Source organism: Phyllostomus discolor, chromosome 9, assembly GCF_004126475.2.
Source record: "Phyllostomus discolor isolate MPI-MPIP mPhyDis1 chromosome 9, mPhyDis1.pri.v3, whole genome shotgun sequence".
Taxonomy (NCBI): Eukaryota; Metazoa; Chordata; class Mammalia; order Chiroptera; family Phyllostomidae; genus Phyllostomus; species Phyllostomus discolor.
Window position 1 is genome coordinate 8871480 of NC_040911.2, and position 12223 is coordinate 8883702.

At 45.3% G+C, this 12223-nt stretch overlaps 1 protein-coding gene across 2 annotated transcripts in view; it reads left to right on the forward strand.

Moving 5' to 3' along the window:
• The window catches only part of PIGN (phosphatidylinositol glycan anchor biosynthesis class N), a 72850-nt gene that overhangs the window by 45168 nt on the left and 15459 nt on the right, over window positions 1–12223 (forward strand). For both annotated transcript variants that reach the window (XM_028524273.2, XM_028524275.2), the window contains exons 20-25: window positions 163–271; window positions 1679–1787; window positions 5707–5809; window positions 7108–7210; window positions 8792–8878; window positions 11598–11653. In XM_028524273.2, coding sequence (XP_028380074.1) covers window positions 163–271; window positions 1679–1787; window positions 5707–5809; window positions 7108–7210; window positions 8792–8878; window positions 11598–11653 — 567 coding nt within the window. The remainder of the gene's footprint in view (window positions 1–162; window positions 272–1678; window positions 1788–5706; window positions 5810–7107; window positions 7211–8791; window positions 8879–11597; window positions 11654–12223) is intronic.

Below are 12223 nucleotides of genomic sequence, written 5' to 3' on the forward strand. Positions count from 1 at the left end.
TAAGATTTTTATTCCTATTATGCCTGTGTATGCATTTTACCACCTCCCCTTGATCTAACCGAGCGACCAAGAGCTGCCCCACCCGAGCAGGGTGTTTTCGCCCGCTGTGAGCTCAGGAAGCCCCTGAAGAAAGCCTGAGGTTGTGATTGTGCTCTCCAACAGGATGTGCGCCGGCCTGCTGCTGCTGCTGCTGTCCCTGTTTGTCGGAGCATCTCTCGTAAAGAGGAAAGACGGTTTTGTGAATGAAAAGTCGTGGTTACATCTATCACAGGTTAGTTACAGGTCGTCAGCCCTGTCTTACACTGATGACATGCCAGAATGTCTGTTACAGTTCTTAAGATGCCACCGTGCGTAAGCTACCTGGTACCCACTAGCTAAGAAGAGAGTTTTCGGTTTAAGATACCACTTGGGGCATAAAAAAGGAGAAGAAACCTTTTGTTGAGGGTCCCGTGAAGCCGTCGGGGCATGTCTTTCACGTGAGAGGGCACGTGGCAGGCTTTCCAGGGCAGCCTGGAGCAGCTGTGCCCGAGCCCGCCCGCGACGACGCGCACTGGGGCGGCAGGCCCCTCTGGAGCCTGCCCCGAGGGAGCCGGGAGTGCCACACGAACATTCTCGTGGGCTCTGTTAGAAACGCCCTCAGTGCGAGGTAAGCCTGCTGCAAAGTTCCTTTCTGCGTTGGCTTCCTTCGTTTCTGTTGGTTCCGGTACTGCGTGTGACATTTTCCGTTGATGCCAAGGTCATACCATTTTACGTTTTAACATCTCTGAGATGAAAATGTCTTACACGCGAAAGGATTTAGGATTGTGTCGTAGCTTTATTGATAGCATTTTTTCTTTCTGAATTCACAAAAAATGTAAGAGTAAATTAAATGTAGCTGTAGGATTTGGTGGTGAGGTTGCTAATTTGGTCTCTAAGAACTTTACTTTGTCCACAGCCATTTCTTAAAATGGCATTTCTTCAACTTAGCTCATTTCTTAAAGTGGCAATTAATCCATGGGTCCAGGGGTCAGCAGACATTTCTCCACAGAGTCAGATTGTGAGTGTTTTAGGCTTTAGGGCCATACGGAGTCTGTTGTAAATTTGCGTCTCCGCCATTGCGGTGCAGAGGGAGCTACAGACAACACGAAGGTGAGCGGGAGTGCCTGGGATCCAATTGGACAGTATTTCAAAAACCAGGCCCCAGGCCTGTACACAGTCGTTTGCCCGCTAGTTCACGTGTGGTCCCTGAAGAATACTGTGCTCTCTGTGTTCCCAGCACCGTGGGAATACTCGGGCCACAGGCCCGTGTTGAATGAATTAGTGGGTAGGACGGTGGTGAGGGCCAGAGGTGGAAGACGTGAACCAATACGCTGAACTGTACACACCCCCACGCCCTGCATTTCCGTGCCTTAGGAAAAGGTCAAGGTTAATGATGAATATTTCCAGGTAGAAACCACGTGATAACATACGCCAAAACACCCTTGAACGTGCAAAATGCCCCATTTTATGCTTGTAAAGAATGACCTTTGCCTAGTACGAGAGTCCTAGCTCCCCGCCTTGCCACGAGAAGGTGAGCTGGTCCCATTTCAATGGCGGTTCTGCCAGATGGCAGCCGTTCAAGCACTTCGTGCAGTATCCTGACATGAGCCAGTCTCTCGCCACCTCCTCTCTTACCCGCCTGGTGTGTGCTTGTCTCCAGATGCTGAGCACGGCGCTCGCCATGTACGTGGTGCACAGCACCTACAACAGTCTGCTGCAGAAGCGAGGGCTTCCTCTCGCCAACCAGGTTGCCAGCTGGGCGATACTAGGTGAGTGGGCGGTCGGGCCCAGTGCGGTGACTCTACGTCACGTCCTGGTTCAGAGTGCCCCATTTACATCTTTTATTGTTATCATTATCGTTATCATTATTATTGTTGTTGTTGTTGTTATTGAAAAACATAGTTTTGTTTCAGGAAAATAATAATAACCAGCTATTATTTCTATCTCTTGCTGGCACTTGACCGAGAAAATTAGAACTTTTATGAACATTCATGTATTTGTAAGAATTACTTGTTAAAATATTTATGACTTGATAATAAATCTGTACATTTATTAACATCGGATGAAAATCTAAGTGTCTCCAGAATAGAAAATTATATTTTGTTTTCCCCCTCCCATGCAAATAATGAGCCATCTCTACAGAGACACTCTTAAGACCATCAAGTATCTTTCTCAGTAAAATGTCTACCTGGACTTGGCGTTCATTCGTAAAAGTTTGCTGGTGCCATCTCTGTCATGATGGCTACGAAATGATGTTCTAGCTGTAACATTCCCGCCGCATTTACGAAAAGACTTGGCATTCTGCCATAAGATTCCTCCTTCGCTCATTCATTCATTCATTCATTCATCTATTTGTGATGGTGGACTCATGAACTCCTGTTTTTTCAAAGATTTATATCTCATCACTGTTGATACTTTGGTGTTCCAATTGTCTCAGACTTGGTCAGAGAGAGCCCCTTGATGCTAGCTTGTAAATAGGCCCCCCAATTTTTTTAAGCACTTTTTTATCTTCTGGCATTAAGAAGATGTATACCTTATAAGCCTTACTTTATATCCCCTCTGCTATGGTGTATGATTCTTTTCGCATGCAGTTAAATTTGGTCAGCTGTTATTTTGTGTAGAATGTATACATTTGTCTTCATTGTTCTGTTGAAGGGGACATTGTTCTACAGTTTGTTTCTCATGGTGGCCTCTGGCTTTGGTGTCAGGGTGATGCAGGCCTCCCAGAATCATTTCGGAATTGTCCTCTACTATTCAGTTTTTCTTGGAAGAGTTTGAGAAGGATTGGCATTAATTGTTTTTTATTTCTTTTAAAGATTCTTTTTTTTTAAGATTTTATTTATTTATTTTTAGAGAGGGAAGGGAGAGAGAGAGAGACATCAGTGTGCGGTTGCTGGGGGCCATGGCCTGCAACCTAGGCATGTGCCCTGACTGGGAATCGAACCTGCGATGCCTGGTTCGCAGCCCACGCTCAATCCACTGAGCTACACCAGCCAGGGCTAAAGATTCTTTTATTTATTTTTTAGGGAGAGGGGAAAGGAGGGAGAAAGAGAGGAAGGGAAACATCAATGTGCGAGAGAAACATCGATCTGTTGCCTCTCGCGTGCCCACAACTAGAGATCCAGCCTGCAAACCAGGCATGTGCCCTGGTCAGAAATCGAACCTGTGACTTTCTGGTTTGCAGGATGTTGCTCAGTCCACTTAGCCATACCAGCCAGGGTGGCATTAACTATTTTTTAAATGTTTGGTAGAATTCACCAGTGGAGCCATCTGGTCTCAGGCTGTTCTGTGTTGGGAGGTTTGTGATTACTGATTCAATCTCCATGTTTATTATTAGTGTGTTCAGATTTTTGAATTTCTTACTGATTCAGCCTTGGTAGGTTGTGTGTTTCCAGGAATGCACCCATTTATTTTAGGTTGTCCAACATGGTGGCATGTGATTGTTCAGTTGTCTCTTGGGACCCTGTGTATTGCTGTAATACAAGAGATACACAGAATTAGGTTGTTTATTTGAGATCTTTCTGTTATCTTGGTGCATGCGTTTATCACTATAAACTTCCCTTTCAGAGCTGTTTGCACAGAATCCCACAGGTTTGGGTATGTTGGGTTTCTACTTTTGTTTTGAGAGTTTTTAAAAATTTCTCCTGATTTCTTCAATGACCCAGGGACTCTTCAGGAGTGTGTTATTTAATGTCTACACATTTGTAGATTTTCCAGCTTTCCTCATGTTGTGATTTCTAGCTTTATACCATTGTCATCAGTGAAGGTACTTGGTGTGACTTTAGCAGCCGCCTTAAATTTGCTAGGACCAAGTGGCCTATCGTACGAGCGCTCTGTCCTGGAGAGCGCTGCAGGCGCCTCTGAGAAGAGGGTGTGTTCTGTGGCTGTGGGTGGAGTGTTCTCCGGGCGACCCATCGGCATGTGGTTGAGTCTAACGTTCCCTTGGGGGTTTCCTCTCTGGGTAATCTGCCCATTGCTGCAAGTGGTGTATTCAAGTCTCCTCCTCCTGCTGTTGTATCATTTGTTTTTCCCTTCAGACCTGTTAGCATTTGCTTAATATATTTTGGTGCAAGTGTATGTATGATTGTTGTATCTTACCAATTGACCCCTGTATCATTACATAATGCCTTTCTTTGTGCCTTTTTACCATTCTTGGCTTAGGATCTATTTTATCTGATAAAACTCTCGCTGCCTTTTGCTTTCTTTGGTTTTCACTTGCAAGGACCATCCTTTCCATCCTTTACTTTGAGCCTGCATATGTCCTCAGATCTGAAGCGGGATCCTCCTGTAGGCCGGACATACAGTATTTTAAACATGCTATTTCCTCCCTGGGATCAGGAGATCTGGGTACGAGAGGATGCCCACCGCATGGTACAAGGCCTGAAATCGTTGACTCGTAGGTAGGTGAGCAGTGTTTCCAGAGGTCTCCTGCAGGCGCTGTTTCACCGGCACTAGCTCCGATGAGCATTTTTCCCAACATGCTCCGACCCACAAGTAGGTTCTGTGCTATGAAGCTGGTCCTGACTTTCGTCATTCAGAATGGAGACTCTTATTTCTCTTCTAGCACCTCATCAGTCCTTTAGACAAAAGTATAAAACGAGTATAGAAAATAGTTTTACAGAAGAGGTCTCGTTTGAACTGGGTTTTTTGAGTAAGAAATATTTTGTTATTTCTTTGTGTTAAAATATGTATCATTAGAACCACATATCTGAAAAAATTAGAAGCTGTTTGTGCAAGGGTATTATACATATAACTTGCATGGTCTTAAATTTTGCAGTGACTTGACTTGGAGTGAGATCGTCTTCACATTTAACTTAGTAGATGCTGACTAGTAACAGTAGCAGCAGCTAACAGTTACCAAGCACCCACGGTGCCCGGGGCACCGTGCACAGAGAGTGTTGTGTAGATGAAGTTGCTTCAGACCTCACCCACCGCCTTTCTATGCTATCTCTGCTCCACAGATGGAAGTGCTGCTTACATGTTAATGAACTTGCCCCAAAGTCAAACACTTAATAAGTGGTTCCAGCAGGATTCCACCCCCGTCACCTGTCTCCCTTTTCGGGAGATCTGAACACCAGGCGCGCGGCCATCCTAACTAGTGGACTAGGGAGCCGTGTGCATTTCCATTCCCCTCCCCTCTCACCTGTCCTTCTCTCCCTGAAGTGCCTGTGTTCTTACGCTGCAGGGAACGGTTGTCCAGTTTGTCAGGATTCTCCCCATTACAGCTCTCAGTCTCTGACTTCCTGAGGAGCGCACTGCAGCTCTCAGCAGAGGTTTTGCTGTGGGAAAGCTTGGAGAGGAGGAAGGGGTTAGGGGAAAGATGAATTTCTGAGGAGTGAGTGGTTTTTGAACTAAACGCCTAAGTAAGAGAGGAGTTGATGAAACTTGAAAAGCACTGTTTATTATTTACATGAGAACATAAGTGACCCATTTAGGAGTTAATATTACAGTGAGTGAGGCTGAATATAAGTTGAGAAGATCTGAGCCCATATCTGGTTAAAACAATGAAATGTAATTTTAATTAAGACTATGAAATCGGGACTTTCTTGCAGAAATAATGAGGGCAGATATAGCCTTCTGCTAAACAATCAGGGGCACGTGGGATTGTGGATTGTTTAGAGCTTCTAAACCCACGAATGCCAGGTGCCTCGGACTGACCTCCCCGCCTGTCTGTCTGTCTCCTCGCAGCCTCCTCCTTCGTCCTGCCCCTGCTGAGCCCCAGGGGCCTCCCGGAGCGGTTGTTCAGCATACTTGTCTCCTGGATGTCGACCTACCTCCTCCTGAGCACAGGGTACACGCCGTTTTTAACATTTCGTTTGCAGTCGCGAGTTTTAAATGACGTATTGACATTTCTCCATGAGTATTTAACCTCTGGAAATGAAAATGTTGTGTAAATCTTGAGGGCTAAATCATAAATATTTCCTGTTCTGTAAGAACTGTATAACTTGAATCATAATCTTCAGGGTTTTTTTCTTATTCTTTTCACAGTATTACCTGTTGTCTTTGTCTTTCTGTTTATTTCATGAAGTTGCTAAAATGTCATTTTACTTCAGTATTAGAAAATTCTGATTGATTATGAAGGTATTTTAAGTCTAAAACAATGACTCAGAAGTGTTAGAAATGCACGAGAAATAGAGGCAAGAGAAACCAAGTGATCTGATCCAAGTGCCTTTATTTGATCCGTGAAGGGAGGCAAGAGTGGGGTTTTTAAAAGAAAAAGCAAGGGCTTTGTGAGGGGCTAGGGGAGGGGTTAGTCTCTTGTACTTCCAGGCGGGAGCCTCGGGGTTCCGGGATGCAAGCTGGGACAGTGTGTTAGGCAAAGGGCCGGGCTGTTCCCAGGCACAGGAGGGTCAGTCTGCCCACCAGCCGTGGCGGCTGGCGCCAGGTGTCTGTCTGTTGTGGGAGGTGGGGGAGAGTTTCGATGCAGCTGCGGGCTGCCAGGCAAGTCGGGACAACTGAGTCACTGGCAGTCCGGCGGGTTGGAAACTGGCCTGACTGGGTCTTAGCAGTCTGGTGGGTTGGGGAGCTGACCTGACCCTTTCAAGAAGAATTTTAAGTTTTGTTGCATTTCTTTTATGTACTTTTATGCTTTGATTTATTCATTCTTCTTTGAATTTAAAATTTTATTTTCACTCTTACCTGTATCATAGTCCAAATATTCCTTTTGATTCAGAAGACTTGTAGCCTATTTTCCCAAAGTCAGAGGATGCATTTTTAAGACTGAAGTTTTCTCGCAGAAGAAAAAAACTAGCAGCTGACGTGGCGTGGGCCCTGAAGCGTTCCCTGAACTCAGTGAAACAGTGACATGTGTCCTCCTGTCCCCTTAGAAGAAGAAAATGCTTCACTCTTCCTGAGTTTCACCTCATCCGTACTTATATTTTTATGAAGATAAAAACTTTTCTTTCCTACTTTCTTCTTCTGGAAAACACAGAAAATTTAAATTTTATGATATTGTGCCTTAGAAGTATTATCAGGATTGTTGTAATTTTGAAAAAGCCCTCTCAGTATAAATTTGCCTTTTAATTAGTTTATGTTTTTCCCTTTCATTTCTGCCTTCCCACTTTCACCCCACCCCCACCCTCCCCATAGGTATGAAGCTCTCTTTCCATTGGTGTTGTCGTGTTTGATGTTTGTCTGGATACACATGGAACAAGAAAGCCTACAACAAGCTGGTGTTGCCTATAAGCCGAAGGTAGCTTGTCAAAATTTATTTGAGAATATTAAAATATTCTCCATTCCATAAGGAAGCTGCATTGTTATTTCATTAAAACTTCTACTTAAAATTTTATGCTATTTAAGTCATTAGTAATTAAGTTAATAATTAAGCTAAACAGTTTGTTGGGAATTTTTTAACTTACAACAGAAAAGCACAATTTATTGTTTTATAGGCATCGTATAGGATGGGCCTTTCTTAGAAATGGTTTGGGAATCACTGCTGTAAAAAAGGTTACTGCAGGTGAAGGAATGGAGGAGGAGGAGTGTTCTCCATTTTACTTTCCTCTATGCTTACATCTAAGAATACTTATGTTGTCACAGATCAGTTAATAAACGTGATTATAAGGTGACATTTCTGTCCCCTGTGTTGTCACCCAAATCCAAAGTGCTTATCCTGTCGCCTCGGTGACTGTGGCCTTGGAGCAGGTCCCGGCCTGTCCGTTCACCACAGCATGCTTCGGATCGGCCGAAAGCCAGTCCGGGTGGAAGCACACCTTCGTTATCCCGAGACAGAGTTAAATGGGTGTCTCCTGCCTTTATTTCGGGGCCAAGGTCATCATGAGAAACTGGTGATAGAATATTTACAGTTTTATTGAGGTCAGATAAAATGAACAGAAAAACTCTTTCATAATTGATCTATCCTTAACTGGTTCCAGTTGAGTTTAAAGAGAATAATTGATAATTTGGAATAATGTATTTCGATAAAAAGAAACTTTATTGAAGTATATTGAGTAATTACTGGTTTTTAACGTTCACTCCTGGAATATTGAAAGAATATATTTTGACCAGATTTAAATAAATGGCCAGACTGTCCTCAATATTAAATATTAAAAACTTTAACATTAAATAAATATTGAAAACTTTAATATTAAATTTAAAAGTAAGGTTTATCAAGTCATTTTTTAAGTTTTATATTTTAACTGAAAACAGATCATCTTTTTTCTGAAAAGAGCATTAAAGCGCCCTAAGAACTCACTGAACACTTTAATCACATGGGGAGAGGGGGTGGGGGCAGTCTCCCTTTAAACTTACCCGTGACATTTGGGGGTGGGGGTGGGCGGGTTCGAGCAAGAGTGCACCCATCTTGGAATTGAGTGGCTTTCTATTTTACCAAAGACAGAAATATTTTGCTTTTTTATAAAGAGGAAAGGATTCTCTACAAATAGAACTAACTAGCAGAAGAACAAAGAAACAGGTGAATGTTCAGTTTCATCATGCTTTTTAGTGTCCTGCCACACCTGGGTTTGAGAAGGTCGGGACCCTCTGAGCGGTCAGGCCTTAGGAAACTGAAGAATGATGCGGGGATTTAAAAGTGAGGCAGTTACATAGACTGAGAAAAAGCTCAATTCTCGCTTCAGTGTCTCATTAGCAGCACATTTTATTTTTTGGCAGACTTGGTCAAGGTGTGATGAAGCCGTAGGAGAAGACGCACTGCTGACTTTGTGGCTGTTAACACACGGTGTCTTTCCAGCGGTTGTAGCGTAGACGGGAGGTTGCCTTCGGGGCAGGCGCGCGTGAGCTGCCAGCACACACACCCTCATGCTTCTGTCGCCCGCAGGTCAGCAGCCTCCAGTTCTGCGGCAGCGCGGACGTGGCCCAGTGTCGCCAGCTCTGTCCGGACGACATCCGCAGGGCCTTTTTCCTCGTATCCTTCGTGCGGGCTCTTAGGTCGCTGCGACCTCCCCCTTCGTGGAGTAGGAGCAGGGGGAAGGGGTTTCTGCCCATCACCTAATAGGGAGCCGCGTTTCCTTGGAGGACATTTAACCCCCTCTCAACCGTAATTTTCTCATAGTTCACATTTGTAAAAAACTTTGAAACTACTGAAAAGCGTAAAGAATGATATAAATAACAACCTAAATATATATGTGTGTATGTTTCTACCACCCAGAATATTAACAGTTAGTATTTTGTCACGCATGTCATACTTTAAAAAAAAAATAGAACATTTCAGCTAAAGCCGGCGTCTCAGCTCCCAGCGCCAGTCTGGTCCCCCTCGCCTGGAGGAGACCGCTGCCGGGGGTTTGGGTTGCGGCCTTCGTGTGTGTGAACCTACCCTGCGCTCGTGCCGCAGCGGCTGCGTCACAGGGCGTGGGTCACTTCTCAGGGGCACCGGGTGGGAGTTATCAGAACCAGCAGTTTGAGAGACGGTGGGGCAGAGCAAAGTCTCTCTCCGGGAAGGCTGGCCGACCCGCTTTGAGGACTCACAGGCAGGTGTCCCCTTTGGACCTAGCGGGTGCGGGAGCAGACCCTGCAGGGCCCGAAAATGAGTGAGTCCGTGCCCTGCTCTGCCTCTGGCTTTCCCTCTCGGTGTTACCTTCTCTCTCTTGTTTTGCAGGCTCCCTCCACTCAGCGTATATGAATAAAACGCTTCTTCCCTTGAACCCTGCATCCCCCTAGATGGTCACTTCATCTTGTCTTTTCTGTTTCTTTCCAAGCTCCTTGAAAGAAACATCTGTAATTACTGCTGGGGTTTTCTCCGAGTTCGTGCACTACGTATGGTATGTCCTCAGGCCCGGCACGGTGCCGGAGCACGGCGGCGTGGCACAGGTTAGCGCTCTGACTGTTTGTCAGGCGTCTCTGCGCCTGCTGTCCTCTCAGCGGGGGCAGGGCTCCCCGAGGGCACGCGCTCCAGTCTGTTCAGTCTCACTGAACCACTCAATGCCCTTCCCCTCCACTGATTTCTCTCTCCCTTTCCCCTTGGCTTCCAGGGCGTGCATGACCCAGGTTCTCTTCGTAGCCTTTCATATCGTCTCTGGTCTCCTTCACTTAAACTCACTCTTCCTTTGTCTGACCTTGAACGATGCTCTTCCCCAAGCTCCATCATCAGCCTTCTCCTTCTGCTGTGCCTGGGTAGCGTCCTCCTCTCCCCAACTTTGACCGCCGCTCCTGTGAACACAGCTCTGAGGTCTGTTACTTTCCCAGCCTTGACCCCTCTCCTGACCTCGAGAGCCATGCTTCCAGCATTCTGCTAGGTGTCACCAGATCTGTGTCCCACGCTGACTAATAACCGCCCCCCTTTCCAGCGTTGCTCTCTGGCAGGCCTCACTGCTACCTGCATCGCCACGCTCCCCACCACCCAAGCCATTCAACTCACTGTCATTTTTAATGGCTCCTTGTCTGGTTCGGAAGTCCCACTGGCTCTCCTCATTCTCCATGTCCACTCCCACCGTTCTGTTCAGCCTTCGCTGTCCCTGCCGTGGACTGCTGCAGTGGCTTCCTCATTGGACTTCCTGCCTCTTAATTATCCGTCTCTCCGCTGCAGATAACACTGTCACTGGTACTATTTCTATAGCATTCACCTAAAATGTGTGCCAGCTCTTCTTGGTCTCCACAACGAAGTTCAAGGCTTTTAATAAATTTGCCACCAGTCTGTATGTCCTGCTTCATCATCTTTCGGTGAATATTCTTCAATGAACCCTGAGCTTTTATCACATCTATTTACAATTTCCCGACTGTGTCATTTATTTCCCCACTGTGTATCTTACAGCGCCTCTCATACACTTCTGCCTGTCACCACAGCCTCAGTCACGGTCTGGGCTCTTGGAGACTGTGCATACTCTTAGTGCCAAGCTCTGCCTCCAATAAACACCTGACAGTGAGTGTTGGGTGGGTAGTTGGTTGGTTGAATGGATGAAACCATGGGTACATTTAAGGCTCAAGTCACCACCTGGAATACCACTATTTCAGTGAAAGCTGTCATGATTCATACTTCCTCTCTAGTGCCTGTAAGAGTAAATGTGTCTATGTGTCTGTAAGAGTAAAATAGCTAGCGTTTATCGAGCCCTTGCATGGGCCAGGCACTGTGTAAGTACTTTACTAGCAGTGAGTTCTTGGCCGCCAATAGGCTCCATAGCTACTTTTTATTCCTGTACTAATACAAATGGGAATTCAGGAAGTGTCAAAAAGACAGTCACCGTTTTCTCGTGTCTCAGTCTCTACTGAGTTACTGTGAAACACGGTACCGTGGTTCTTCGTGTGGGGGCAGACAGCAAGCACGTGTGAACTGCAAGTGACTACCACGCGCACTGGGTCCACTTTCTCCGTTTGCAGAAATCTCTAGTGGCCAACTCCAGGTACGTCATTATGTCAGAGAGTGGAGGGCAGTAGTCTTCCCGAAGTTACCGGTGGCAAGTGCGGATGACCTCCCAGGCCTCATTGTTCTTAGGACACTGCTTCCTCAGCCAGGTTCTCTCCAGATGCATTTCCAAGGAGATAAATGGGGCGTTCATTTACAGCAGTTTATGGTCAGGCGTACGAGTCAGAAGGCAAATCACCCTCATAGTAGAGTAGGCATATCTTTTCTAAGTGAAAAAGAAGTTTATATAAATTCTGTCCTGTTTTGGCATTTCCTTAACTCTTTTTAGGTTTTCTTCTTAGTCACAGCATTTTTTGGAACTGGAAATATAGCTTCTATTAACAGGTAATTTTAAATAGAAACAGTATATGTATGTATGTATGTATATATGTATATCTCTTCAAAAAGTAATGCAATTGGGATTTTTGTACTTGTTTTTTTTGTTTTGTTTTGTTTATTTATTTTTAGAGAGGGAAGGGAGGGAGATAGAGAGAGAAACATCAATGTGCGGTTGCTGGGGGTCATGGCCTGCAACCCAGGCATGTACCCTGACTGGGAATCAAACCTGCGATGCTTTGGTTCGCAGCCCACGCTCAATCCACTGAGCTACTCCAGCCAGGGCTCTGTACTTGTTTTTTATTCTGAAGGATATATTTTGGAGATTGGTATGTATTGGCACATACACACCTACCTCTTCATTTTATTTATTTTTTAATTATTTTTTTTTATTCTCACCCAAGAGCATGCTTAGATGGGGAGGGAGGAAGAGGAAGAGAAACATCGATTGGTTGCCTCTGGTACATGCCCATAAAACACAGACATGAGCCCTGACCAGGAATCGAACCTGCAACCTTTGGGTTTATGGGACAATGCTCCAACCAACTTGATCCACACCAGCCAGGACTTACCTCATTC